This window comes from Carassius carassius, chromosome 9 (assembly GCF_963082965.1).
Source record: "Carassius carassius chromosome 9, fCarCar2.1, whole genome shotgun sequence".
Classification (NCBI taxonomy): Eukaryota; Metazoa; Chordata; class Actinopteri; order Cypriniformes; family Cyprinidae; genus Carassius; species Carassius carassius.
Window position 1 is genome coordinate 8,927,101 of NC_081763.1, and position 27,996 is coordinate 8,955,096.

The 27,996-nt window shown below is 38.6% G+C and overlaps 2 protein-coding genes across 3 annotated transcripts; one reads left to right on the forward strand and one right to left on the reverse strand.

Annotated features, from left to right (window-relative positions):
• Nucleotides 1–2,142: 2,142 nt before the first annotated feature.
• Nucleotides 2,143–7,501, reverse strand: LOC132148863 (UNC93-like protein MFSD11). The gene is made up of 14 exons (XM_059557608.1): nucleotides 7,334–7,501; nucleotides 6,938–7,070; nucleotides 6,770–6,825; nucleotides 5,428–5,535; nucleotides 5,251–5,330; nucleotides 5,067–5,163; nucleotides 4,908–4,966; nucleotides 4,497–4,653; nucleotides 4,339–4,379; nucleotides 4,160–4,225; nucleotides 3,341–3,466; nucleotides 3,083–3,257; nucleotides 2,830–2,965; nucleotides 2,143–2,665 (listed from the first exon to the last, which is right to left on the reverse strand). The coding sequence occupies exons 2-14, from the start codon at nucleotides 7,031–7,033 to the stop codon at nucleotides 2,504–2,506; spliced, it is 1,359 nt and encodes a 452-aa protein (XP_059413591.1). The 5' UTR covers nucleotides 7,034–7,070; nucleotides 7,334–7,501; the 3' UTR covers nucleotides 2,143–2,503.
• Nucleotides 7,502–11,981: 4,480 nt separating this feature from the next.
• On the forward strand, nucleotides 11,982–27,955 carry LOC132148864 (protein TsetseEP-like). 2 transcript variants are annotated; one of them, XM_059557610.1, is made up of 6 exons: nucleotides 11,982–12,374; nucleotides 14,060–14,209; nucleotides 21,742–22,126; nucleotides 24,171–24,288; nucleotides 25,656–25,724; nucleotides 27,868–27,919. In XM_059557610.1, the coding sequence occupies exons 1-5, from the start codon at nucleotides 12,060–12,062 to the stop codon at nucleotides 25,687–25,689; spliced, it is 1,002 nt and encodes a 333-aa protein (XP_059413593.1). In that variant the 5' UTR covers nucleotides 11,982–12,059; the 3' UTR covers nucleotides 25,690–25,724; nucleotides 27,868–27,919. The 2 variants fall into 2 exon arrangements, with proteins under 2 accessions (XP_059413593.1, XP_059413594.1); XM_059557611.1 differs by lacking the exon at nucleotides 25,656–25,724 and having other exon boundaries at nucleotides 27,868–27,955.
• Nucleotides 27,956–27,996: the final 41 nt, after the last annotated feature.

Consider the following 27,996-nt stretch of genomic DNA (forward strand, 5'->3'; position numbering starts at 1 on the left):
TATCTAACTCACTAAGTAACTACATATTATTATAACATAATTAATAGTCAAGTGTAGGCCTATCCTTCATGTCAGGGAACACTTTGGCATAATTATCCACAATTAATGTTTCATTATTCTCGTTTTGTCACAAAACTCACTTTGACATAATGAAATTTATCAGATCAGAGATCTTCTCTTCCTAACATTACAGTTCAAATGCTAAAATAACATCCTGTGGGTGTGGCCAGTCCAAATGAGCCCAATGCTTCATTGGCTGAGTAAAGAAAGAGGATCATTTGTAGCCTACATTCACAACTTTCTGACCATTATTTGTGTTTTCAGTCAAAAAGTAGGCAAAGCCATGCTATCAGTAGAGTTACATGGCACTTACATGATTATCAGTCACATACCCTACCATGCTTTATGTCCAAAAACATATTTCCATTCTATATGAAACATGGTAAATATCAGGCTAAATATCCAGAAAACGTGGTGCTACCATGTTAACACCAGCATAGGCTTGGCAGTAGTGGCACAGTGGCATTTTGAAACACACTCTGATACGTGAGAGAGGAGAGCGTATAAAACCATCATGAATACAAATATTATATTTTTTAAGATCTTTTACTTTCATCTTCTTGGACATCCTCATTTGTCATTGTCCCACAACAAAACACTCGTATCATAGCTGACAGAAAGACATGGGCAAGGTCAAAGGCTCAACAAGGACTTTAATCCCATATATACACATTTATAAAAGAAAACAGAATATCCAGGTGCCATTTCCATTTTTACAGTTTGATACATTCAAGTATATGACCAGATATTCATATCACATTGTCCCTCAACATCCTGTAGATTGCACTGATCCAAATGAAGCTGAATCGCTATAAGACGTAATAACATACATGTAGCTCCCACTCCCATGCACATCGTAACACATGTATTGTGAATGTATTAAGAAAGAGTCTTTCAGTGACATGCTGACTTAAGCCCAGCTTGATACGATTATAGTTGCAACTGTAAAAAATGATTCCCGAATCCTGCCTCCTCAGTTTTCCATTTAATATATCGGTGATTGGTATCATTGTAATATGTGCTCACTTCACACAAATAAACAAGGACAAACCTAAAAGAAATACTGCAAATTTCTACAAAGAGTGCTTCAATCTTTGGCAATTGTTTTGTTTTCAAATGAAAGGCAGCTGGGAAGAATAATGAAAATAAACAAGACATTTTAATTTAACTACAGTCTGTGCACTGAGTGTTTCACATTGATAGTGATTTCGTAGCTGTGATCTTTAACCATATTTCTCATCTACAGTCTCACAGTGTAGTGTACATTTAAATGATGTTGCAATGCTCAGTGATTTACTGCGTTCGCATTTAAAGGATTAGTTCACCTTAAAAACTGTCTTCATTTACATAACCTCATTTGTGACCCTGGACCACAAAACTTATACATCAACTGAAAGCTGAACCAATAAGATTTCCATTGATGTTTGGTATGTTAGGATCGGACAATATTTGGCCGAGACACAACTATTTGAAAATCTGGAATATGTGGGTGCAAAAAAGATCTAAATATGGAGAAACTCGCCTTTGAAACTGACCAAATAAATTCTTAGCAATGCATATTACTTTGGCATAAAAGAAAAATCAATCATTTTGACCCATACAATGTTTTTTTTGGCTGTTGCTGAAAATACAACCCAGTGACTTAAGAAAATACAACCCAGTGACTTGGTTTTCGTGGAATAAAAAAAGCTGAATTTCCTCTTTGTACAACTCCTTTCCATACATCAACATTCAAAGTGACCACCTTTGTCGAGCTCCAAAAATGGACGAAAAACTCTATTCTATTCGTCTACTGCACTATACTCCAAGACTTTCAATGCCATATGATACTTTTCTGTGAGAATCAGATAGCAATTTAGGTAAATTTAGGCCGTAGCTCACAAATCTCATTCCTGTATTTAAACTGGTAAGTTTGCGTTCATTTACAACAACCACAAAACCCAACAGTGTTTGGTGGAACCTCATGCAAACAGTTCAAGCGGCATGTTTGAAGGTGGATTCAATCTTGAGTGAAGGGAAGTTTATGTGTGGTCACTATGAACTGTCTTTGTGCCGAAATGAGCTGCATGAAGATTCTCTGGGTGAATTATTCCTACAGCATCTTGTTTAATGTTCAAGAAAATGAGCATTGGTGGAAAGATAATGAGACCATAGTTACAGGATTCTTTTTGCACAGTATAATGCTATGTGAAAAGTGAAAAATGTGAACAAACCTTTTATTGCATTATAGCACTTGATTCTTGATCCCATCGGAGGAGTACACGTGTGGTAAGTGCATGTAAAGAATAGAGTCTACACAGCCCATTCACTTGAAAAGGATCATGGATACATGGACTAGATGGACTTGAAGCTAAACCAAAGAGGGAAATAGCTGTTGAAGATGGTTTGTAGATCTGCACGCTGATGCTGATGGCTGGAGAGGAGTTCTGGCACTTCAGTCCTATCAGATACTGTCATAATCAGAGTCCCGCTGTCTGCTGATAACGCCCCACTCCACCACAAAGAAAGTAATGGTGCCCATGAAGCCCATCAGCACCATGATGAGCAGCTGCCAGTGGAGGAGAAGGTAGTTGCTGTAGAAGAAGGCCACCGCAGCTGTGATGGACTGCAGAGAAAAGACGAATAACTGTAACATCATGTATATATATTAAAATTATATATTTGGGTGAAATATGACCCAGTCATGTTTCCACAGGATTTTTATATCAAGCAATTTAATGACTTCTGATGCTAACAATTAAAACACTTTACCAAAAGGAAGTTTCAAACCTGTACAAATTTAAAGACGGCAAACGCTGAGGCACTGTCGTCCCGGAACAAGAAGCCCACAATGCTGATGAGCTGAGTGTTGAAACAACTATCACCCAGACCCAGCAGGAAACTGCATATTAGCGCCACAGTCACACTGACAGAACAAGCCAGAAAAGGGTTAATAAACAGCTAGAGCATCTTTATGTCTGACACTATTCTATCAATGCTTATCCTTGGTGGAAAGTCCAGTACTGTGACTGTTGTCTCTTACCTGGGTTGGATAAAAGCTTGCATTTGTGTGCCTTCCTCTGGGGCCACAGGAGCATCACTGGCTATGTTGAGGAAGATGAGGTAAAATGACACAATATGGGTAAACAGCCCCAAAAACACCACTGGGTTTCTGCCAAAACGATTACACTTATCCAGGATCCCAAATACTCCTCCTCCTAGTTAAGCAGAGTGAATGGTTTATTACATTTGCCATGTTCACAGAGAACTTAAGCACAATGATTGTAATGCACTGACTTACCAAGTATTTCACCAACACCAATCAAAATTCCAGAGAGGCCGATAAGACCCTTGGCGTCATGTCCAAACTGAGACATGGCCCCTAAACATGTCCCATACACCCCACTGTAAAAGGTGAGCTCGAGACCTGGAGAGACAGGCAACCACATTGTCTCAACATTACAGTCAGACTAATTAAAATGATCATGTTCATAATATGTTCATGTCACTAAAATGCAAAAAGATTCTTTTTTTTTTTCTGTGGAACTTGATGGATACAAACCAAAAGAAAAGCCACTTAACAATTCTTGTAAAAACAAAAAAAAACAATGTTAAGAAAAATGACTTTAAAAACTATACTTCATTTTATAGAGCATAATATTATTAGTAGTAGTATTTTAAATGATTAATATCTAAAAGAACAGATCCCCCCGACCCCACTAAAGGGGTCCCCCAGGGTTCTGTTTTGGGCCCTCTTCTTTTCATAATCTGCTACCACACAAATTATATACTATATTACTATTATTATTGTTGTTGTTATTATTACAAATACATTAATAGTATCTAAAATAACAAATCCCACTGATACTAATGGGGTCCCCCAGGGTTCTGTTTTGGGCCCTCTTCTTTTCATAATCTGCTACCACACAAATGATATACTATATTACTATTACTATTGTTATTATTATAAATACATTATTAGTATATAAAATAATAAATCTCACTGCTACAATAGGGGTCCCACAGGGTTCTGTTTTGGGCCCTCTTCTTTTTATCTGCAGTTATGGTGTGAATTACCACTGCTACTACACAGATTTTTCTTTTGAGGGACTGAATTTACCAGAGTATGCAAAGGGTATGCTCAGTAGAAGCATCTCTTTGGTCACAGCTAGCTGAATGGATCTCTCTGTTAAAATGAGATAAGAGGTCTTAGTAAATGAAACAAGAAGTTAATAATGTGCTTTAAAAACACAATTGTAAATCTTTTAATATATTTGTATATATTTTGTTGCCACTTACTGAATGCCTCAAATGCCTGAGAGCACAGACTCTGGGATGGACTTAAGATTAATAAGAATAGGAAAGAATGCAAAGGAAAAAAGGCACAATAAAATATGATTAAACCAGTCCAGAAAAAATGTCTTGACTTGCAGAAGTGCGTAAAAATATACACTTACACCACAGAGCTACTATCAGAGATGTCTGCTGGTAGTAGTGACTCAGAGGCATCAGTAGGAGCAGGTTCTGGGTCTGGACGCTGGATCAGGAAAAAAAGGAAGTTGCCCACCAGGCTGATGACCGTTAGTGTGATGAAAACCGTCTGGCGGTCCTTATCTGACACCAAGAAACAGCATTTTTCAGCTTTATTTGACTTGAGACCCAAGTTTTTGTATTGTTTTGTATTGTGCAAATTATGTATTGATGCTTCTTTTACAGTAGGTTTATGTTAATGCAAACAATTAATTTATTTTAACCAGTAATTACAGTTACAATAAAAATTAAATGTACACACATTATGACTGTCCTACAGTTGTGGGTGGATTGCCACCAAAGTTGCCACCATAGTTTATTATTAAAAATAAACTCACCAGTTATGTGACTCTTGCCACGCCACGCAACAAATATGTAGAGATTCCCAAAGAACAAGCTGTGAATAAAAGAGAATCAATGAAACATCCTTCCTCATGTTCTCTTTTTCCTTCTATACAGTACATTCTCGCCATACAATGACAACAAGCAAGACGAACCTAAACTGCATCAATGCCCAAAATATTCCACTGTTTCTTCCAATGGTGGAGTCTTTGGAGTTGATGGTGAGCAGATTCCCTTGGGCCGTCCAGAGCACTGCAAGACACAAAGTTAGCACACAGTTTTAGAGGATGTGTGGCTTCATAATATGATTTCACAACTTAACAGATAATGATATCCCACCTGCAGCAGCGATTCCAAGCAACACAGATAAAGTGTAGAACGACGAGGTGTACGGATGAATGAAAACAGCAATATAACCACTAAAAGAGAGAAACTTTATCATAAATACTAAGAAAATTATTCATTTGCTACTAAATTTATACAACTATTACTAAATTAAGTCCTTTAGGCACTTACCTATAAACAAGTCCACTAAAAAACAAAGACAACTGAGGTCCAATGACAGCTATCACTGAGGGCGCTATGAGGTTCGAGGCAGAGAACACGGCGTAGATAATCGCCATGCTAGAAGAGAAGTATGAGACGTGTGTGTTAAGGGAGGTATTTTAATTAATGATGGTCACCAAAATAAACACAACATAACCATTTCATTTTGTTTTATAGAAACGCCAAAATAAAATATTATTCTATAGGTTAATACTTTTTATTTACAGAAGGGGAAACAAGGGGCAATTGTAACCATTTTTCACATAAACAAATACAAATCTAACTGTCATATTTTGGTATAAAAATGAAACATGTGACAACAGTAATAATTTCACTCAAACATTTACATTGAGAAATACTAGATCAAAGAGTTTCATTTTATCCAAGGAGAGAGAAAGTTACAATCTGCTCACAGTGCAACAGTTAGAGGCAACTGAAACACATTAAATAATAATAATAATAACCCAATACATCTCACTAATGCACACACCTCAAAAGCGATCTAATAATATATTGTTCATTGGACAATTATTTCATAACCAGTGTTACAACTGCCCTAACATTCCTTATAAGCCACCAGATAAAATATCTGCGTATCATTCATGTTAATGTTTGATCACATATACACACACACACATTTTTTTTCTTTTCCCCCCCAATATTTGTCTTCCATCACTGAATAAATCAATAAAATGGTACAGTTATCTATAGAGTCCATGCTGAATGAGTGTCACAGCTGTTGATACAGTCACATGTCGACCGCTCACACTTCTGTTCCAAAGTTCTGCTTTTTTGAGAACAGACAGTGCTTTTTTGTTACATAACCAGTCAATGTGATTACTGAGGTCAAAGAGAGATTCGTTAGATCCCAGCACAACATCAGATAATCCCATTTTCATATTAAGACCTAAATCAGCCATCATAAATCTCATTCAAAAAGGGTACAGAGGCCAAAATATGTCACATGACTTGAGCAGAAATAGAACACAGCTGTGGGATTCTGAAAGTAAAAAAAAATCCCATTCATCGTTTTTATGTGTATGTGGATATTTCACGATACAGTTTGTTGCATTTCTATTTTTATGTGTCATTTGCAATGCTTATGGAATTAACCTTGCATAAGAGACGTCAAGTACACAGTCTCACAATTTTAAACATTGAATCAGCATTTCTAAAGTTCTGCTAATGTTGTAATATTGTTTTGTAATACCCATTGAAATAAGTGAATGAGAAAGTTACTTCCAGCGCCACTGAAAGAAATATAAAGAACGTGGCTCTGTTGACAGAAGGAAGAAATGGAGAAAACCAATACCTTGTGTAGCCACTTCCATGAAACTCTGTGCTGTTGAAACTCTTTATCACGGTTTGCTGAAAAAGTGAAAATGTTGGTTTGAATGCATTCTTATAAGCATGGCCAAATCTGATGTGACACCATTCATCAGATCATGCATTTCTAAGTGTGAACAAGATCTAAACCCACTTCAATATTCCCGCATGTGCCAAAGGCAGTAAACATAACCATGAAGCCCAAGCCCAGGACAATGATGTTGAGCAGGGTCTTTCCTTCTGGACTCATGGTGGCTTACAGTCTTTAGCTCGATGACAACCTGAGACTACTGAACACACAAAAGCACCACAGTCAAGTGACACCTGACACAACTGCTTAAAAACATGACTATGACATTTTATTTTTCATATGCTGCATATGATCACTGCTTCCTCGTGAGATCAAACAGCTCTGGAGGATGTTCATGTATACCGAGACAGTTATTGTACTGCATGCGTGATTAAATAATGAATTATCAATAAGTGATTACTCATATCATTTAGGCTGAATGCAACCGACTGCTATTATAACTGTGCTCCGTAAACTTACCGACAACTTGGGTGCGCTGATGTAAACAGCTAATTCATAATGTGAACACCTGTAACGATATGGGGGGAAAAAACATTTTGTAAAAGCTGGTTAACGTAAAGATATGTTCGTTTCCGTCTTCTCGGGAAAGCGCTGCCTGCTCTGAAATCAAATAGCTCGGTCATGTGACATCCATCAGCTGACGGTGACGTCATCACATGCGCCACTAACTGAATTGTGGGTAGTGTTGTTTTTCCGTGAGTCAGTACTTGACGCGCTGAGGTAAACCGGGAAATTTGTGGTTGATAGATATTCGTTAAACTATTTATTAAATATATATAGCCTAGTTAGTAGTTTGTATAAACTGTTTAAGTAAGATATTATTTAGAGTTTTTAGATATAATTATATATATTTTTTTTAACAGGCTGATGGGTAAAAAAAGAGCACTTGGGTCAATCACACCCATCATCCCTTCTGAGCAAAACATATAGTTCAGATCAACACAAAAACCATCTGACAGATACAGACTTGACTTTATTGTTCACAGTAATGTATTAAAATCTCATCCATGGCCGTTGTTAAGAAACCGCATTTTATCGTAAGAGCCAAAAAGAATAGTTTTGTTTGTTTTGTTTTTCATGCAGGTTATGTCAGAAATGTATTATATTATACAGCAGCGATGCAAAATGATAAGAATGCAGTTCAAATCCACAGTTTTGTCAAACTAATATATTTTCGTGTGCCCAGTCATGCAGCTGTGATTGTGATCGTGGTTGAAACCCATGTTGTGTGTTTTCTGTAGGTGGATGGTGGCATGTTGTCCTCAATCTGGACACGACTATCGCTATGACCCAGAATTTTGCAAGCACCAGCAACTTCCCCATTGTGTGGCACAAGACCATGTGAGGTCACCCCAAACTCTCCAGAAAGTGGTACAGGTAACACCCTGCTCTGTCTGATGAACTTACACTGATTTCTTCCATTTCACTAACTTAAGTTTGTTTTTTGATGAAGATGTGTATATTTTTTCTGCTTTCCAAATGGGCCTTGTTCATTTGCTCAACAACAAACAATTTTACCACTCATAAAGCTTGAGTCGCTCAACCAGCTACAATGTGCTTGAATCGTGATAATGAAGATAAGCCGATTGGGTGGAATCAATATATACATGCACATACATGCCAATATAGATGTCAGTCAAAATATTAAGAAATGAGAAACGATAGTATTGCGCGTCATGTTCAATCAAGCTGAAAGTATGAAAAAATGTTCAAATGTAGTACGAAATCTGTATTTTGATCATTTAAATGGGTTTCTCGTGTGTGCCTCAGGATCCTGAGACAGGAGAGGCCTGATATTGCTGCTCTGGCAGATAAAGTGGATCTGCAGGAATCAACAGGCATCGCCTCGGACAGCTCCAGTGACTCGTCCTCCTCCAGCTCCTCCGACTCTGATTCAGAGGTACTTCTTGTTCCTCCAGAACCCCAAACACAAACTCTGGACATGAGCTGCTCAGATTGATTCTACATGTTACTAGGCCTAGGCAATATAGCTAAAAAAAAAAAAGCATCTCCGTTTTATTAATTTTATACAAATGTTTCACTCCAGACCAGAGGAACCATCATTTCAATCAAAATTCAGTTCTTTTTTAAGACCAAAAATTCAATCATAAAACGGAGATGTTTACGTTCTTTGTGACCTCATTTGTCCTTTTTTTTTTTTTTTTTTTTTTACCTGAAGGCTGACTCAGGGCCTGAGGGCGACGCCATGACCCATCGCAGAAAGAAGAGGAAAACCTGTGGCATGATGGGGAACGGTGACATCACAAGCCAGGACGACTGCGTGAGCAAAGAGCGCAGTTTGTCTCGGTGACACCCCGCTCCACAACCCAGGGGCTGTGGACATAATCGTCTCCTAATGAGAGTGCCTCTGTGTCACGTCTGGGCACATGATAACAAACTCAGCTTACAGAGATAAACACCAACAAAATATCCAAATGTGGAGTGTTGCATGAATGTGTTTGTGGGAAGACTTCCTGTGTTGCCTTTGCTGATGTCAGGCTCTGGACAGGAAGCTTGACGTCTCCTCCTGTCCCAGTGCCAACATCATTAATCTGCCTTCGAGTAGGAACAGATGCCGTTTTTATATTTCTCACAGAGGTTATGCACAGATACACGTGTGAAATCTGAGGTAATACAGTTTGACCTCTTGTGTAATGTTGCCTTTAGCTCTTTGATCCTAGAAAACCATTCTTGAACTGCACCTAAACGTGGCCTTGCTTGTCTCTCAGTTAGCAGAAAATGACTTAAAACTGTTAAACAGCTGTGATTTGTGGTCCCTTTTCTCACAAGATCATTAAGTCGCACTATTTTAGATGGGAATTTGGATTTAAAATGTCTCTAAATGACTAAACTTTCAATTAGAAGCCCTTTACGCATACACGATTAACCAATTCCTTCTGATACTCTATTAATGAGTTCCCTCATTTTAGTAAATATTGCCTACGTTGTACTAATTCATAACCTTCTATAGTACAACGTATGCCACAGTTTACTAAAATGAGGGACCTAAATAAGTTGTGGGAAATAAGTTGTGGCCTTGACAAATTAAGTTTGTCCGTATGTCATGTGCTGGGCTCCATATTACTGAAATAACATTGTAAACCCTAGGAGGCGCTATTGTTTATTTATTATTACAGTGCACAATGAGCCATGCAAAAGATGGGGGAAAGCTTGCAATCATAATTCATGAAAATCTGCATTTCCTGTTCAGGAAAAGGTGACTAGCCTATAATGTCTTAAAATGGTTTTGTATGTTTTGAATTATTATATATTTTTTTAAACGGAAGGAAATAGCTTAACTACAAAAATGATTCAGGGCTGTAATAATAGACTTCATGTTGTGATGCGTGTTACTGATCAAAGTGAGCGTTGTTGAGGTGTTTGTGTCGAGCTGTTGTCGTTTACGACTTTAACCTCCTATAACAAGTCAAGGAGAAAGATGTGGTTCAAAAGTGCCTATTTTTTACCCGATGTCAGTCATTCAAGTTGCTCTGAGCGCTCATGTTTCACATTCTCATATCATTTCTCAGAGCTGTGGTTTTGAATTGCAAATACTAATGTTTAAGTGAATGGCCTGTACTCTTAAATGAGGCGTCCCATTCTCATTCTCCAGTTTTCTCTAGGATATGTTCTTACTGAAGCTCCTCATGTTCCATATTCAGCACTGGCTCGGTCATGTGACCCCATGGTGTTGCTCAGATCAAAACTAAATGAATACTTGTTTAATAAAGGTTTCTGTGTATTTATCTTGGCGCAGTGTCTTTGTCCAGCATTTGCATGTTGTCCACTGGGCGTATTTAACTGTTCAGAGTGAGACATATCATTCAAACCACCCTGGCTGATTGTTATTGACCATTGCATGCCATAATTCCTCTTTATACGTCATTGTGGTTATTTATGACATGATCAGCTTAAAAGTGGTGATGCACAAAATACCAGTGCAATGTCTCTTATTCCAAATCGTTTGTAGAGGTAAAATATTTTTCCAATACAACAGGATTGAAGATTAATTTCTAAATTAACATGTATTTGTGGTAACTTCCATTTAACTCAACTTTTAATATTAAATGATGCAACTTTCCCAAGGATATTTAAAACTATTATTTGCGTAATTTAAAAACTCATATAACCAAACTTCGTTCATAAAGAGCAGTGACATTCATTGCAGAGTAACATTCTTGTTTGTAAGAAAATCGAGAATTGTTCATGCATCAGAACGTGAAGTTGAGGTTCAAATGCAGTTGCAACTATTGCAATCTAAATGTCAGCACCGATATCTATTTAAAATCTAACCATTCTGCATGAAAAAAACAAGGGTTATGTACTGCATAGTCGGATAAAATTCTACATATTTCTAAAAGATGCAGTGGTGTAAGTTTAGTGATGACATATTGTGAATTCCATCATATTTTCTCTTTTTCAAAACAGGAATAAAAGGATCCTCTTTTGCACCTGTTTGGTCAGTGCTCCTTTAATAAGGTGGTCTGTCCTGTAGGGAGTCTTGGTTGTGTCTCAAATCCTAATAACCTGCCTAACTACCATTTATGGGTAAACACAAGAAGCAGCATTTGTAGAATCCTTAGTAGCACGTTTGCTGAACGTTTATTTTTATTTGTCCTCAAAATTCACATAAAAATCACGTAAAATAAAATAATAATAATAATGAAGTCAAATATGCAAATCAAACTGACGTCAAAAACTTGACATGACTTTGATTGGATGTAAATTGAACGTCAAATATATTGGCTTTCATATGAAACCAATTTCAGTGTGAGATTAACATCCTATTTTACCACTGGAAGAAAATGTCGTCCAAACTGAATTTAAAATGATGTTACACCTTAAGCACCTTAAATCTATTTGACATCCAGCTGATATCCAGGTGCCCTCTGGGTAATTATTCATGCACTTGAGTTATTCATAATTTAGATGTCTTGTTTATTAAACAAGATACATTTGTTGAAATGTTACAAATACATAGGCTATTATTTTAATTATTGTAATCGTTTAGAACGCTGTCTCGTTCGTCTTCTGGATCTCAGAGGCGCGTCATAGTACGCTCGCGGACTGCTGTCTTTGTAGGCGGCCCACGAGGTTTTAACACACCTCCATCTCAGAAGCGTCTCTGGCACGTGGGCTTGATGAGCTCTCTAACGGGGCGAGCTCGAGGCGCTCACTAATCCGCATGCCACAGCCACCAACAACCTTTCAAACTTACATTTCCATCAAACTCCGACCACAACAGCAGGCAATCATGACTATAGACGCGCCCGTTATTTTGTCCGCACTTTTCTTCACGATTATTGCCATTATAGTTGCGTCGGCGTTCCTGGCGAAGAAACCTGCGCAAAAGAAAGAGCAGAAACAGAAACAACACGAGGAGAGATCCGAGCGGGTTGCTGAATATCACCAGCCCAGAGTAGAGCAACCAGCTCCAGTTCAGAAGGAGCTGATTACTGAAAAGAAAAGAGAAGAAGTCGTCCCCCAAACACCTGGACAGGTAGATGCGCGCTGCTCTTCACACACACCTTGCTTACAATTTCTCTCTTTACAATAGTCATTGATGATAACTAATGCAGTAATGTGTTTTCCACCCCATTTGTAGTAACATAAGCTCAACGCTTCACAATTCTAGTCGGTTGTAAACTATGTTGGGGAAAGTTATTTTTCAAGTAATGCATATCAGTATTACTAATTGTTACTTTTTATGGAAAGTAATGGGTTATGTTACGTTTGCGCTGCTTTTTCTCATCTGGGCTGGGCTTGCTTTATTGGTTTTAACATCAAAAACTCTATTTTTGGCAAATGTAAAAGTCCTTAAATGAAATGAATTGGCTGGCTGTGAACTCTGTAGTCAGGTCATCTTTATTTATATAGCGCTTTTAACAATACAGATGGTGTCAAAGCAACTGCACGGTATTATTTAGGAAAATAGTGTGTCAATAATGAAAAAGAACTCTAGAACAGAATTCAGCAACTGCACAAAGTGATCTCCTTACTTCACATAGTATTCTTTACTTTAACATTCATTAAATGTAAAAATGGTGTTGCTCCAGTGAAGAAGATCCAAACATGACTTGAATAACGTGAACCCTTGTTTTGAGCAAAAACAACTTGAAGATCTTTTCAAAACCGTAAGGAGATGGCCATTTTGGCCTGGAGTAGCTAAAGAATGTTTCTCTGTTCAGCCTCACACTAGCAAACATTAAAGAGTTCAGCAGGAGTTTGACCTTTCATGTGAGCACACGTCTCGTCTCAGAATGTGCTCACCACAGCAGAACTCGAGAGTTTTGGACATGGCACACTCCAGGGCCCTTCTATATACAGCTTCAAACGTATATCCACTATATTTAAAAGTGTATATTGTATAACATGTTGCTGTTGAGAGCTCAAGGAGTCTTGAGCACAGGTGTGTGTGACACTAGCGAGCACATGATCTTTAGTGAAAACTGTAGAGGTGCTAAACATGAGCCTCAGAGCTCCAGTCTTACTAAACCGATTGTGAGGTTTCTCACTTTGGTAGACTACATAATTAGATTCTTACTTTAATACAATAACCAACTTGACAAGAATATCACTGTCTGATTTAAGTCCATATTCTGGTTATGGCTTTATTTTGGAAAACATTTGTTTACATACTCCACAACTATTGGAATATTCCTGTATATGTGTAATAAAAATGTGTGCCCTCCTTGCTCCAATAATGTTGCTATTCCAGCAATAACTTGATTTTTCACCACTTTCCTGTATCTAATATCTAGTTTTGTTTGGTAATTCTTATATCTGAAATAATGTTTTTATGGATATTGTGAATGCATTTTTATATGACCAAATATTCTTGCATATGCAAGATTTAGAAAAAACAAAACCATAATACTATCTGGATGATGGCATAATCAGAATATGAGCAAAATCTGATCAATATTGGAATATTCTTGTATCAGAAAATTCTGGATTTGATTTTGGTTGGGTTCCCTTACTTTTTGGAACCAGTTTGTTTCTTTAATTATTATTATTATTATTTTTTTTTTGAAAATGGAAGGTGTTCTATTTCTCAATTCTCTAGTCAGGATTTTTCAAACTCGGATAACATATTAATATAAAGTTAGGTTTTCATATGCAACCACAATGAAAACATAGTGTATCCTTGCTTTTTTCTGAGCTTCATTCTCTTTGCTCAAAGAGGCAGAGGTAAAGGCTGAAGAGGAGATCGCTGTTGAGCCGAAAAAGGAAGAGCCCGCTGCAGTCGCGCCTGTAATTGAGGAAGTTGGTGTTGTAGAAGAACAGCCTGCAGTTGAACCTGAGGTCATCCCTGTGCAAGAAACACCTGTCCAGGTAAAGATACGTGATCTGATGTACTTGTTCACGGCGTATAGATGTGTACTACAGCTAGACGAAACAACTATCAGTTTTATTATTAATTTTGTGTTTAGTGTCATAATGGGGTTGTTTTAGTGGGATGATGGTGTTTTGTCTTTGTGAGAAACATTATTCCACCTCCTGCTCCAATCCTGTCCATTCAGTCTTGCAGGAGGCCCTCTGCTATCCATTACATAGTGTTATGTAACTTTACTTTTCTGCCTCCCCTGCAGCCAGACTAAATAACCATGAGGGCGTCAAAATTACAGGGAGAGCCAGGCCAAATTTTGTCTAGTCTCCCATGGCCAGACTTCAGACTAAATGCATGAAATCTGGTCCGCATTGCAGCTCATTCTGGCTGAGAATCACCCTCCAAAGTTGACAAGGGCCTTCTTTTTACAAGTTCTTTTTTTACATTTAGGGGCAGAATAATAGACAAGCATGGGGGGGGGGGGGGGATCAGGTCAAACAATGGTAAGTCAGTCACAGTGAATGGTTACACTTCTTCAGCAGCATATTTACATTATCTGGTTCCCAGTTCCTGCCGAGTCTTATTTTCTGCTCTAATCAAACACACCAGGCCATATATTTTGAGTTTTGAATAAACCCAAGAGCTTGATGGAGACCCAATTTGCATGCTTTTACTGCACATTATAAGTACATACATGATGTGAAATATGAACTTTGAAAGAGAGCCCCTTTGAAATACTATATATTATGCACATAAAGGTAATGAGCCCTTGATAGTTAGCTGGTTCAGGTGTGTTTGGTTAGAGGTCAAACTGAGCTCTGCAGAAAGGATGTACTCCAGGGACAAGATGGAGACTTATGTGTTGATTGGTTTCTAGGGGAGAAATACTCTTTAACTGTGTTTGTTATCCATGGGGCAGTTCTCCAATAGAAGTGTGTCTTTGGAAGAGAGATGTAGTAGTGATGTAATAGTGACCTAGATGTAGTAGTGTTTGAAATACAAATGGATTTCACTTAAAAATGAAAAATGCTTCTAGTCATTTTTTGCTCCGAGAGACTGCTGCCATTTAAGAAAAAGAAATGCACTTAATTATATTGAATGTGCACTTATTGTGCATTTTAAATTTTAAAAGGATGTACTTGCAGACAATATTAATGAAATAAGATCTACTAAATTAACATAAAGAGATAATTTGATGACTGTTTCTTAACCCACTTCCCACATCATTTGTCATGCTTTGAAGACGTTCAAGTTGCCCAAGATTTAATAGAAATGACATTGAAGTGTATTTTAGTTTATCATAAATGCTTTTCAGTACATTCAGCAGTTTACTTTAACCATATTTCAAAGACAATATGTTTTAAATTACATGTTTAAATTTAATTAAATGCGATTTAATGTATAATGCATTTTCAATTCACTCCCATAGTAAGTACTATTTTAAAAGTACTCTAAAGCGTAGATCTTTTCACAAAGGGCACCATATTTTATACCATATATGTATATGGCGTTTCATGTTGACTTTAAACTCTGGCATAACCTCTGTGGTCGCCCATGATCTTTGGCTCTGTGACATTTAGACATGCTGACATGGCATGACATGACTCCTGTAGTACTTTCAGACCTCACTCTCTCCCTAAAGATATGAGTTAATTTCTAGAAAGAAGGGCTTGAATTTCACCATGCTTTGCTTTGAGCCTTTGGATTGACTGCAGGTTTGGTGTTTCTTCATGACGCTGTACATTGTTTATCTGCTATTTTTGCATGATATGCCTCATAGTCAGATGTTTTGTTCTGCTGTTGGATAGAAAACCATTGCCACCAAGTATGCAGTGCACCAAAGCCTCATTTTTAAGCATCTGGACCAGTTAAAGGAACTTAAAAGGAATCGTTTATCCAAATGACAATCACTTCAAGTACAACAGAACCAGTTTCCAAAGTGAAGCGTATGACCTAAATCACACTTGCTTCAGGGGCTGATTCATTGAGTCAATTTCAGGTTTGGTTTATCTTTCTTCTCAGTTCCTGTTTGCGCTCTCTCTCCCACAATTCCTTCTCTCAGCTCCTCAAATTTCCTGTGTTCGGCGTGTTTTACCTTCCTTACATGGCAATGTGTATACAGAGGGAAAGCCTCAAAGAGGAAAGCTGTACCAATCTGCCCTGAGGTGCTGCCAACAAGAATTCAACTCCGGATGTAGTCTGCAAAATAATGTCCTCCAATGCTAACCTTGCTTCTGTTATTTCGGCTGGAACGTGACTTGTGAATGAGTGGCTGAACTGCAAAGATGTCAGTGTTGAATATGCAGACCATGAGCGTCTGAAACAGGGCGAGCGCTCAGGAACATTCCTCAGCACTTTGGTTCTGTCTCCACACCAGCCAGTCTCTTAACAGCTGATTGGACAGGCTTTTTTTTGGACTTTGCTTGGTTTGGAATTCTGTCCTGTTGCTGTTAACTTCCTTTTCCAGTGATCTGTGCAAACACTGGCTTGATTGATTTCTTCTAGGTGGGAGTTTAACTTGGGTATCCCAAGACTGTCAACAGTTGTATTGGGATGTTGTTGTTATGTCCACGAATGAAATATGAAGCCAAGTTTCCACATAGCCTTCCAATTGAAGGGAAACTAAATCTAGATGGTCAATTCCAATTCAAAATTCTGTTTTAAATGAGCTGCCTACTTAGACTGCATTGTAATTCATCATATTTGTGTTTCCATTGAGTTCTGGAAGATCAGCCACTTAATAATGCTTTCCACTTCAAATGGACTTTACTTTGAAAGGCTAATTGCACAACTGTGTGCTTACGCTAGTGCACACATAAAAAAAAAAAGTATCGTTGGGCCTTAAGGAAGCTCACTATTTTTTGGAACCCATCTAACAATCCCCGTCTTGCCCTTTCAGTCACAAGTGGTGATGTCTCTTAACTAAACAATGACGCAGTATAGTATGCTAGTTATGCAAGTAGGCTGGCTATACATGATGACTATGGCCTTATGACACAATGGCCTTTTTGTGAGAATTCAAAGTAGAGCTAAGGGGTTTGTATAGATTTCATTCAGTGCAAATGCTTTCCATCATTGACACAATAAGAGCTTATTCCAGTCGAGATGCTTTGGCTCACTGCATCAAATAAGATGTTAAACCATTCAAAATGATTAAAGTTGATCTTCATTATTTTCTTCGCTGAAAATATGGTAATTAGGAAGTGAAGAGCATTTGAATAAGGTCATTGCATAAATAACTGACATTTGAGGGGGGAAAGATAGATTTTGTATGTGGTGACATCACATATAGATTTGCCATCATCCACTGATAGAGGATCGGAGATGAACGTTAAGCCTGCGATGGCATTGTATATCCTCAATGGTTGTTCACGCTTTCTAAGAGCATCAGGGGCTAATGGACTGTTGGCAGTCATCACCGTGAGAAGGAATCCGTCTCAGGCTGCCCTAATTCGCTCAGCGCCTTTGAGTTTATGTCTCGGGACAGAGTGCTGCTGGACATTAGGGGACTTTTTTTGGAATTAAAAACGAGATGTTGATCTCGTATTGTAAATTTAATACTTTTAGCTCTAAATATGTGGTAAAAGGACACACAAATCAATTAGAATTCTGTGCCATCTCAGAATTTTTGATGTGGTCTAATAAACTACAACAAAAATCATGTCCAGCCATTTGTAAAATAAGAAAGGGCAGAGGTTAAAACATTGTGTATTACGGTATACACTATATGGACAAAAGAATTGGACCACACTTCTTAATTACTGAATTCAGGTGTGTCAGCTGTTAGTGGTATCATTGCAAAGTTGAAGCGTTTCAGACAGAAACAACAATTTTGAACAATTCTATGCTTCTGACTTTGAGAACCGTTTGGGGAAGACCATTTCAGAATGTTAAAGCAAGGCCCATATACACATGGTTGGATGAGTTTGGTGTGGAAGAACTCGACTGGAGCCCTGACCTCAACCCCATCAAACACCTTTTGGGTTGAACTGGAACGAAGATTGTGAGCCAGACCTTCTGGTCCAACATCTGGATGAATTGGCAAAAATTTCCACAGAAACACTCCAAAATCCATTGGAAAGCTCATTCTGATTGTTTGTTGAATCTGAAGTCTGAGTTAAACTTGTTTTCTGTGGTGAACAACAGCATGTGTTTAATGCTGACGCTAGAGCTTAACTTGAACTTGGAATGTTCCGTTTAATGTGCCAAGTTTCTACATTGCTCGTCAACCATAAACCGTGTACAGTTAGTCTAATAAACAATTTAATATTTGTATTGGTATTATTATTATACGTGTCTTGCCATGGTGCCTAAAAACCTTTAGCTTTTAGGGGCAACTAAAAATCTGAGTTTTTAAGTTTCACTGAAGTTTAATTATTGGCGTTTTTGCATTTGATTCTGCTGTACTTGGTGCGTTTGGCTCTTTTCTTAACTCTGGAATCCAGTAGCAGATTCTATTTCAGCAGTTTGTCAGTGGGATTTGAGGGTTACTTCACACTCATCAGAAATTTATCGGTGCGGTTGTGTGAGATGGAATGCACCATCTGATGGTGGTCAGCGGATGCCAGAATTCTTGAAGCGATAAAAGTTTGGTTTCAGAGGGTTGCTATTCTGGTAGCAGCTGTCTTGTCGTGTTTAGACATGCATTGTTTTCATCCAGTGGATAATAAAATGCACTAAAACAATCTCTGGAGGGACCAGAGTCTTAGAAACTGCATAGCAATGATCTTGTAACCACTCAGAAAACTTTCTGTTGGTATTGCTGTTGGTATTGCTGTCATTGTTATTGTCATTCTCTTTCACACACTTGTTGTTGACATTCTGTTTCACCTAATCTAATAATGGCCCAAATCTACAGGTAATCCTAAATTTAACCTCTCTGGATAACCGTAATCCCTGCAGACTCCAATTCAATCCAGTCTTCACTTTGCTCTTGTATGGTGTAAGGTGGAGCTGCAGTACGATTGAGGCCATGTCACAGAGTGTGATAGTATTAGGCATTCGTATTGATTGCAAATTCAAATAAAACAATCTATTTTGCAGATTTTTTTTATCCCCTAACAAGTCCTAAGGCCGAAGTCACTTGGTGATTGGAAAGCTTGCACACCTGTTTCTCACAGGCTTCTGGGAGTGTATGTAAGTGATTGAGTTAAGCGCTTTCATTGTCAGCAGAAGCAGTGAAGTGGGTTTGGATGAGGGTTAGTCTGAAGTAGTAGCTTTGTCCCCTTGTCATGGACAGGTGTGTGTGTTAATGCATGAGAGGAGGGATGACAGACTGCAGATGACAGCTGTCATGCAGACACCCTACACCAGCCACAAATTTTGTTTTGGGTTGTTGGATTTGTTCTGTTTTTTTGTTGTTATTTGTCATTCTTTATAATTTCCCACATGATAAAAATAAGTTTTTCTACATAAAGAAATCTAAGCATTACCTTGTCAGAAAAATACTTACTTTGATTGCAGTAAAGTAATAAACATTGGATTAATTCAAGATCATTTCCCCCAAGCCACTTCATATATCCCTGTTAACCTGAATTAAAACTACTTGTCTGCTTGATCCTATTCTATCTCCTCTTCAAGCCATTTCTCCGGGCCGTTGTACCTGCACTCACTCACATCAACACATCCTTCCCACTGGTTTGCTCTGCATTTAAATAGGCACGTATAAACCCTCAACTTAAGAAACCCACCCTTAACCCATTTCTTGTAGAGAACTACAGACCAATTTCCCATCTTCATTTAATTAGCAAAAACACTTGAACGAGCTGTGTTAAACCAAGTCTCTGCCTTTTTCACTCAGAGCAACCTCCTTGTTGACACCAACCAGTCTGGTTTCAGAAGTGGACAATCAATCGACACTGCCTTGCTCTCAGTTGTTAAAGCCCTAAGACTCGCAACAGAAGATTCCAAATTTTCAATACTTGCTGGATCTGTCCGCTGGCTTTGACATAGTTAACCATCAGATCCTCCTGTCAACCCTATTGGCAAAGGGCATCTCATAAACCACACTCGAGTGGTTTGAGTATTATCTCTCTGATCTCCTTCAAAGTATCTTGGAGAGGTGAGGTGTCCAAGTAACAGCATCTAGTTAGCTACTGGGGTGCCTCAGGGCTCAGTTCATGGACCACTTCTCTTCTCTGTCTACATGGCATCATTAGGTTCTGTCATTCAGAAACATGGCTTTTCATACCAATGCTATGCTGATAATGCTTAACTCTACCTCTCATTCTATCCTGATGATTCGATGATAGCTGCTCACATCTCAGCATATTTAACATTTCTTGTTGGATGACGGACCATCACCTTCAACTCAACCTTGCCAAGACAGAACTGCTTGTGGTTCCAGCAAACCCATCGTTTCATCACAATTTCACCATCAAATTAGGAACCAAAATTTCTTCTAATACCTTGAAGTTATGATTGATGATCAGCTGAATTTCTCAGACCACATTGCTAAAACTGTCCGGCTTCATTCAACATCAAGAAGATCAGGCCCTTTCTTTCGGAACATGCTGCACAACTCCTTGATCAAGCTCTTGGACTATTGCAATGCCCTCTTGGCAGGTCTTCCAGCCACTTCTACCAAACCTCTAGAATTAATCCAGAATGCGGCAGCAAGATGAATTTTTAATGAGCCAAAAAGAATACACATCACCTCTGTTTATCAATTTGCACTGGCTTCCAATAGCTAATTGCATAAAATTCAAGATTTTGTTTGCCTACAAACCCACCACTGGCTCTGCACCCATTTACCTAAATTCATTACTTCAGGCTTGTGCACTCTAGAAGCTTGCATTCTGCAAGTGAACATCACTTTATTAAGCCATCCCAAAGCGGCACAAAATCACTTTCACTGAATTTTAAATTAAATGTTCCTTCCTGGTGAAATGACCTGCCCAACTCAGTCAAAGCAGCTGAGTCCTTAGCCATCTTCAAGAATCCGCTAAAACACATCTCTTCCATCTTTATTTGATCTTTATTTACTCTATCTCTGGCATGCACTATTCTAATGCCTTTTTATACTTGCACTCTATTAATTTACTAACTGCTTGTTTTATTAAAAAAAAAACTAGCTTCTCTTATCTTATTGTATTGTTTTCTTTTAATTTATTTTACTGTTAACGGAAGCAAAAAAGGCCTCCAACACTAGCTTGCTCTATTCTTTTTATATTCGGTTTTCTTTTTATTTATTATTTTATTTTTATTCTAAAAACAAGAACAACAACAAAAAAACCTTGCTATGTGCACTGCATTAAGTTGAGACTTGTTATAGGACTTTTATACCATTGCTCTCTTGATGATTTTGATTGCTTCCATTGTCCTCAGTTGTAAGTCACTTTGGATAAAAGCTTCTGCTAAATGACTAAATGTACATTTTAATTCATCACGCCTTACATTTACAGTATTATCAGCTGCTAAATGACTAAATGTAAATTTGAATTCATCACACCTTATATTTACAGTATTATCAGCTGCATCTAAATGACTGCTATTATTCCTCTCTATCTGATCTCTACAGGCAGCCCCAGAACCTGAGCCCAAACCCGAGCTTGAGCCCGAGCCTGTACCTGAAGAAGTCGTACCATCAGCACCTGTAGAAGAGCCCGTTCCTGTGCCAGAGCCAGTGCCTGAGCAAGTACCCAACTCGTCACCAGAACCAGTGGCTGAACCAGTGAAGAAGTCTGTCCCAGAACCAGTGCCTGAACTAGTCCCAGAGGTGCCCATTCATGAACCAGCATCTGAAACCACCCCAGAACCAGTATCAGTGGCTGCCCCAGAACCACTTTCTGTTCCAAACCCTGAAACGGAGCCTGCACCCATCACAGAGCCACTGTCCTCACCAGCCCCTGAAGCAGCGCCTGTGCCCATCCCTGAGACCTCACCAGCAGCTGAATCCCTTCCAGAAGTCCTACAGAATACTGGTATGGATGCATCAGTGCTACACAGTGTGTAGTTTTTGTACTCTTTTTAGGTACAATCCTGCCATTACAGCAGGGATGGAAATTAGCACCCGCCACCAGCCAATTGCGGGAGATTTTGTTTTGGCGGGTAAACTCGCTTCACCTACCGGCCACCGTGGCGGGTGAATAACAATAGCATACTGTTTCACTCGGCCGGTGGACAAAAAAGTTCATTTCCATCCCTGGTGTGTGTACAACATGCAATAAAGTGTAATATCATCCGAAGCAGCTCCGTGGAGAAAGGTGGTGCAATCCAGGCTCGAAACGGCGGCGTTGTTCCAATTACAGTGTTTGCAGCTGAAGTTAGTGCCGCCGGCGGAGTGATATATTTGTTGGTTAGTTACAATACGTTTTATAGCACGTGCTTATGATATACAAGATCGCGTGAAGAGTTGAATTTCCCAGACAGCAAGCAGTTTCGGCCCAGATCTGGCTCACATTTGGCTCGCATGGATTTCACGCGGGCCAGATGTCGGCCGAAACATCTTGCTGTCTAGGTTGTTTTTGCGCACAAATTTCTGCATACTGTCACGTCTCTGTCAAAGCCCAGTAAGTTCATTTTCCTCCAGCATTCTACAACATTTTAGATTATATGGACCGTTTGTGTTTATCTTATTGTTTTTAACGGCATAATAAGCAAACTAACAAACCGTATTATCGGTTGCGTGTCTAATAACTGCTGTCCGGGGGATGCATTTTATTTCCAGTCTTCAAGTACTTTTTCAGAAGTTAGCTCTGTGGCTAGTAAGTTGTGACAGCTCTGCCAAAGTGGACAAAGTTAATTTCCATTTCCATACAAGTGACTCTGTGAAGAATGCTGGGTAACACTGTTTTACAGTGTCCTTGTAACACATGTTAAATGTACTTACTATAGTACTAATAGTAAATTACTAAACCAGTAATTAGTAATAGTAAACCAAGCTATAATCCTAAAACTACAGTATGTGCTGCTAATTTATATTGCTTAGCACATGCATTTTAATTAAAACAAGGACACTTTAGCAATGAAGTATATTCGAATACTGCTGACACTTCATTTATATAAAGATTTTTTTATACACTTCCTCCAGCACACTTGGTTGCATGGTTAATGTAGTTAACAAAATATGTGTGTGTATATATATATATATATATATATATATATATATGTGTGTGTGTGTGTGTGTGTGTGTGTGTGTGTGTATCTTTCTGAGCGAGTGTTTTGAGAGCAGGGCTGTGAGTGCTCACAGAGATGAACACTCATAGGTCGACCCACTCAAACACACTGGAGCTTTGTGCCCTGCGGTTGTAAACTGACGCCAGTGTGTAACTGGGTCTCGCTCACAAACTTCCTTTGTTCTCCCAGCAGTACATTGGGCTCCAGGTTACAGATATAACCCTTGTTTCCAAAAGACCAGTGTTTCTTGGGCAAAAGCATGTCAGTTAATGAATTACATCATCAACGGAGCTAGTTTCAGCAGCACAGATGTGAGGTGTGTGAAACTGCATGTGCAGAGCAACTTTAATCCTCAAATTATTACAAAGGCTTCATAGCTGCCCGTGCCATGTCTTGACTGGCCTGCAAGTGGATTAGACCTGGGAGGATGGTAATCTGGGTTAGGAACAGGGCGCAGCATCACAGACAATGTTCTGGCCTTCCTGTCTTGTTGTCTGATCCGTCACAACAATACAGACACTTACATACTGATCGAACACCTGCTTTTGGTATCCAGATCAAGTGTGGTCCTCCTTGTAGCTCACTTAGACAGGAGACAGAGGCATTTGGCTGACGTTTAAATCGACCAGTGACCACTTTCTGTTTTTCCAGGCTGTCCAGAGGCGAGTTTTATTTAAACTTTTGATAGACTGATAAACTGTTGATAGATGATATAACTGCACCATTATGGGGACAAAAGCCCTATTCTGACAGCGATTATGTGACGCTGAAATATTTTTCGATCAATGTAAGAGTCCACTTGATCACTAATCATGAAGTAAATGTTAAATCCCATATGGTCTCTTTCAGATGTGGCAGCTGCTTTGGTGACAGATGAGGTCGAGACCTCTGCAGCCCTCCCCGGAAATAAGAGGACCGCCAAGTTTGAGAAGAGAATGACCAAGGAGGAGATGAATGAGGAGCAAAGGTCAGTATTTACTTTCTCCCGCAGTCCATCCACCGAAGCAACAGCTTCTCCTAATGACACAGCGGTCAAATCAACATTTCACTGTTTTGCATTTCATATATATCTAAAATCAAATGTAATAAATAACCAAATGAGGTGCGTTTTAGAGCTTTTATGGTGAGATTATACTTGTAATGGTGACAACATAAAGCCTGTGCTGTATGTTGTAGTTAGGAGCATGTCCAGTCGATGTGTTGTGAGGAAGGTTTTTGTTGTTGTATTTCTGGGTCATTTGTAGCGGTGTAGCACAGGGCCCACTGTGTGTGTTTGGATGAGGAGGGTGAGACGCTCTCAGGGTCACTCGTAGGGGCTCAAGGTTTGTCTGGAGGTTTGTTTGCTTGATAAGACGTATAGATTGAGTGGTGGGGGATCTGAAATAAAAATAACCCTTAGGCTACACTTTGGACATTCGACTAACTATGGGGGTGTTTACATGACACCATTTTCAACTAAAAAAAAAAAACTTGTGTTTTGGCCATTCATTTACACGACAACAGTATTTTGAGAGTTTAAAATTGCAAACATTTGAAACCGGTTTTTGAGCGCACGTTTTTGAAAGCTGCATTGTTGTCATCTCCTTGTAAACTGCAAAAAACGTGAATGTGTGAAAACTGTGACGACATGTGCATGTGTGTTTAGTCAGTATGTGCACAGGCACATAGTGTTTCTTCACAAAGCGACATCGCCATCTAGTGGTCGGGCATGCATAAAACAATGCCTTTTTGATTTGTCTATGTTGTGGGACTATGTTGTACATGCACTCCCCCCACCCACAATTCGAACTCACAACCTTTCGATTGCAAGTCCGACTCTCTAACCACTAGGCCACAACTTCCCTTAATTAATAATAATAATAAAAAAAAGAATAAATTACATTATAAAATATATTACAATAGAAAATAGCAATACAATTTTAATAGCATTTCACAACATTTCTGTTTTCACTGCATTTTTTTTATTAAATTAATGCAACTTTGATAAACAGAAGTCGTCTTTCAAAGATATTAAAACAAACTTACTGACCCCATACTTTTGAATGCTGTTGTACCTTTCCTGCATATTTGTGTTAGAAAGTGAGTTTACATGTGCAACAAATAATTATACATATATAAAAAGTGGAATTTAAGGGCATCATAGGAGGATTCTTAACAAGAACCAAGCCACTGTCTGCTTGTGCATGTAAATTCAGTGATTTGAGATGATTTCTACAGTTCCCACTGGCGGGTGTGTGTGTGTGCAGCTGTAGATTAGCAGGAGGACTCAGAGTCAGAACCCTACAGTAATGCTCTGTACATGATGTCCTCTGCTCCTGCCCTTTATCTTTGCAGGATAGAGTTCACAAATGACTTTACAGCTCTTTAAACAACACCAGGCAGTATGCCTTTGTCAGGCCTCTGGTAAGGTATCATTTACTTCAGTTTGACCCCTGACACCCCCCAAAGTCCATGTGCTGACACATCTTCCCCCCTTCCTCTCTCTCTCCTGAATCAGTGACCGTTCCTGCCCTCACATGTTCAGTTACAGTAACAGTTCACCCAGAAATAACATTCTGTCATGTGCTAGCCATGTTGTCTAAACCCTGTTTGAATTAGTTTGTTTGTTTTTGTTTGTAGATTCACTCTTTATTTTTAAAGTCTTCATTTGTTTGTTTGCTTGCCTCTTTGTAAAATCAACATTTTCACAATTTACAATTTCTAAATGTTTTCCTTCCTTTCTTTCATTTATTCCTTGTTTGTGTAAAGTCGCAATGGACATTATTTATAACGTGACTGTTTATTTAGTTGAAGGGTCACGATTTACTCATATATTTTTAAAGTCTGAATGTATTTGTTTGAAAAGTCACAGTTGTATTAATTTATTTGTAAAGTCACAAATGAATTGCAAAGCATTATGGGTTGAGTATATAGAGTAGTATTAATAGCTAGTCAGACTTTCAATGGAGAACACATGATGCTACTTTGAATATTTAGCTAAATAATAATAATAAAAGCAAACAAAGCATAGCTTTAATTGTATATAACTATATGAAAGGAGTGTGTTAATAATCATGCATTTGGACACTAAAGCCTGCACACTTAGAAATGCCTGAATGTCATCATTGCATTATTAGTGCAAGCGTCTGGTCATATGTATTGTGACACGTTATGATTGTGAAACGTTAGTGGATTGTTGAGAAACGTGAAGTGAAAAGGAAAGCTCCTGTGGCATTTGAGTGTATGTTTTGTTTTTTATGTATTTTCTCAAGGTGATGCAAGATGCAATGACTTTCAGACACTTGTAGATGTGGCTCAGGGTTTTTTTTCTGTTTTATTTCTGTTACTGAAGTAGCATTAAATGTCATTATGAGGATAAATTCTGACTGGAAACTTCCTGACTGCGTATCTTTGCATGTGTTTTTATATTTTATAGTTTGTAAGTCACAGTAGCACATGCTCCAAATCATTTGAAATCGCGGTAGAATTGAGCCACGTGCTGTCTGACTAAATGTGACCCCATAAAATCAAAGGTGTTTGGTAGGGCACTTTACTAACAGGACTACAAGCATCTCTCCTGTATGTTTCCACAGCTCTGAAGGGCTTTAGTTTAACCGCTGCATGACTAACATGCTCTGCCAAGTCTTAACCAGTCACATCACAACACCAGAGCTGCTAACAGTGAGTGAAATGCTCTACTAGGATCCTGCATGAAACAAATAGTTCACCCAAAAATAAATCTTTGCTTAAAACTTACTCGCCCCCTGGATGTCCGAGATGTAGATGAGTTTGTTTGATCACGGGAAACGAATTGGAGAGGTGTAGCATTATTACATCACTTGCTCACCAGTGAATGGGTGCCGTCAGAATGAGAGTCCGAACAGCTGATAAAAACATCACAATAATCTACAAGGAATCCTCCAGTGAAAAAGTCGTCTCGTCTGAATGAGGAGAGAAATATGCACAAATCGAGCAACATTTACAAGCACTCATATTTTGTCCAGAAGTGGTGGTTTAAAGGTAAAAACGTCTTAATGTATTCGTTTCTTACAAACATGCATCTATTCACTTCAAATAACATTAACTGATGGACTGGAGTGCTGTGATGTTTTTATCAGCTGTTTGGACTCCCATTCTGACGGCACCCATTCACTGCAGAGCATCTATTAGTGAGCAGGTGATGTTATGCTGTAATTTTTTTCTGTAGATTTAAATCATGATGCATGCATACCTTTTAAAGGCTGTTTTCTTAGTCCTACACTGATCAAGAAATCTCCACTTCAGCACCAGACGTTACAGTTTTACTCCTGTCGATGTTCTGAAAAACAGTTGTCTTATCTTGGAAAAGTATGGTGAAATCTGTCAGTTATTATTTCATCTACCTGTAGTGTGTTGCCTTAAAACTAGAGTTGCTAGTCGATTCGATGTTCCTCTGCTGCTGTGCTAGTGTGAATTGTTGCGTGTGTGTTTGTATGCGGAGAGACTGTGTTTCTGGAGAACGAGAACTTCATGTCAATAGTTTGAGGCTCTGGCTGATGATGAATATGTTTTTGATTGTATTTTTCAGAGATGCCGAGTGAGCAGAAGTTAAGGGAAGATGCGCTCCCTCTAATGGACCTTCAGGGACTTCTCTGTTTGACTGTGTCTGAAATGTGTAGTAATGGAAACTTACCATTGTGCTTTTAGTCTCTTTCCC

What these genes read in the sequence shown, in the direction of transcription:
- LOC132148863 (XM_059557608.1), bottom strand. Translation starts at nt 7,033, where the DNA reads ATGAGTCCAGAAGGAAAGACCCTGCTCAACATCATTGTCCTGGGCTTG. An exon ending in TGGGCATTGATGCAGTTTAG is followed by an intron (nt 4,967 to 5,066) that starts GTTCGTCTTGCT and finishes TTTTATTCACAG; the next exon opens with CTTGTTCTTTGGGAATCTCT. An exon ending in CCGTCTTTAAATTTGTACAG is followed by an intron (nt 2,666 to 2,829) that starts GTTTGAAACTTC and finishes TTTTCTCTGCAG; the next exon opens with TCCATCACAGCTGCGGTGGC.
- LOC132148864 (XM_059557610.1), top strand. Translation starts at nt 12,060, where the DNA reads ATGCCACAGCCACCAACAACCTTTCAAACTTACATTTCCATCAAACTC. An exon ending in TCCCCCAAACACCTGGACAG is followed by an intron (nt 12,375 to 14,059) that starts GTAGATGCGCGC and finishes TTGCTCAAAGAG; the next exon opens with GCAGAGGTAAAGGCTGAAGA. An exon ending in AGAAGTCCTACAGAATACTG is followed by an intron (nt 22,127 to 24,170) that starts GTATGGATGCAT and finishes GGTCTCTTTCAG; the next exon opens with ATGTGGCAGCTGCTTTGGTG.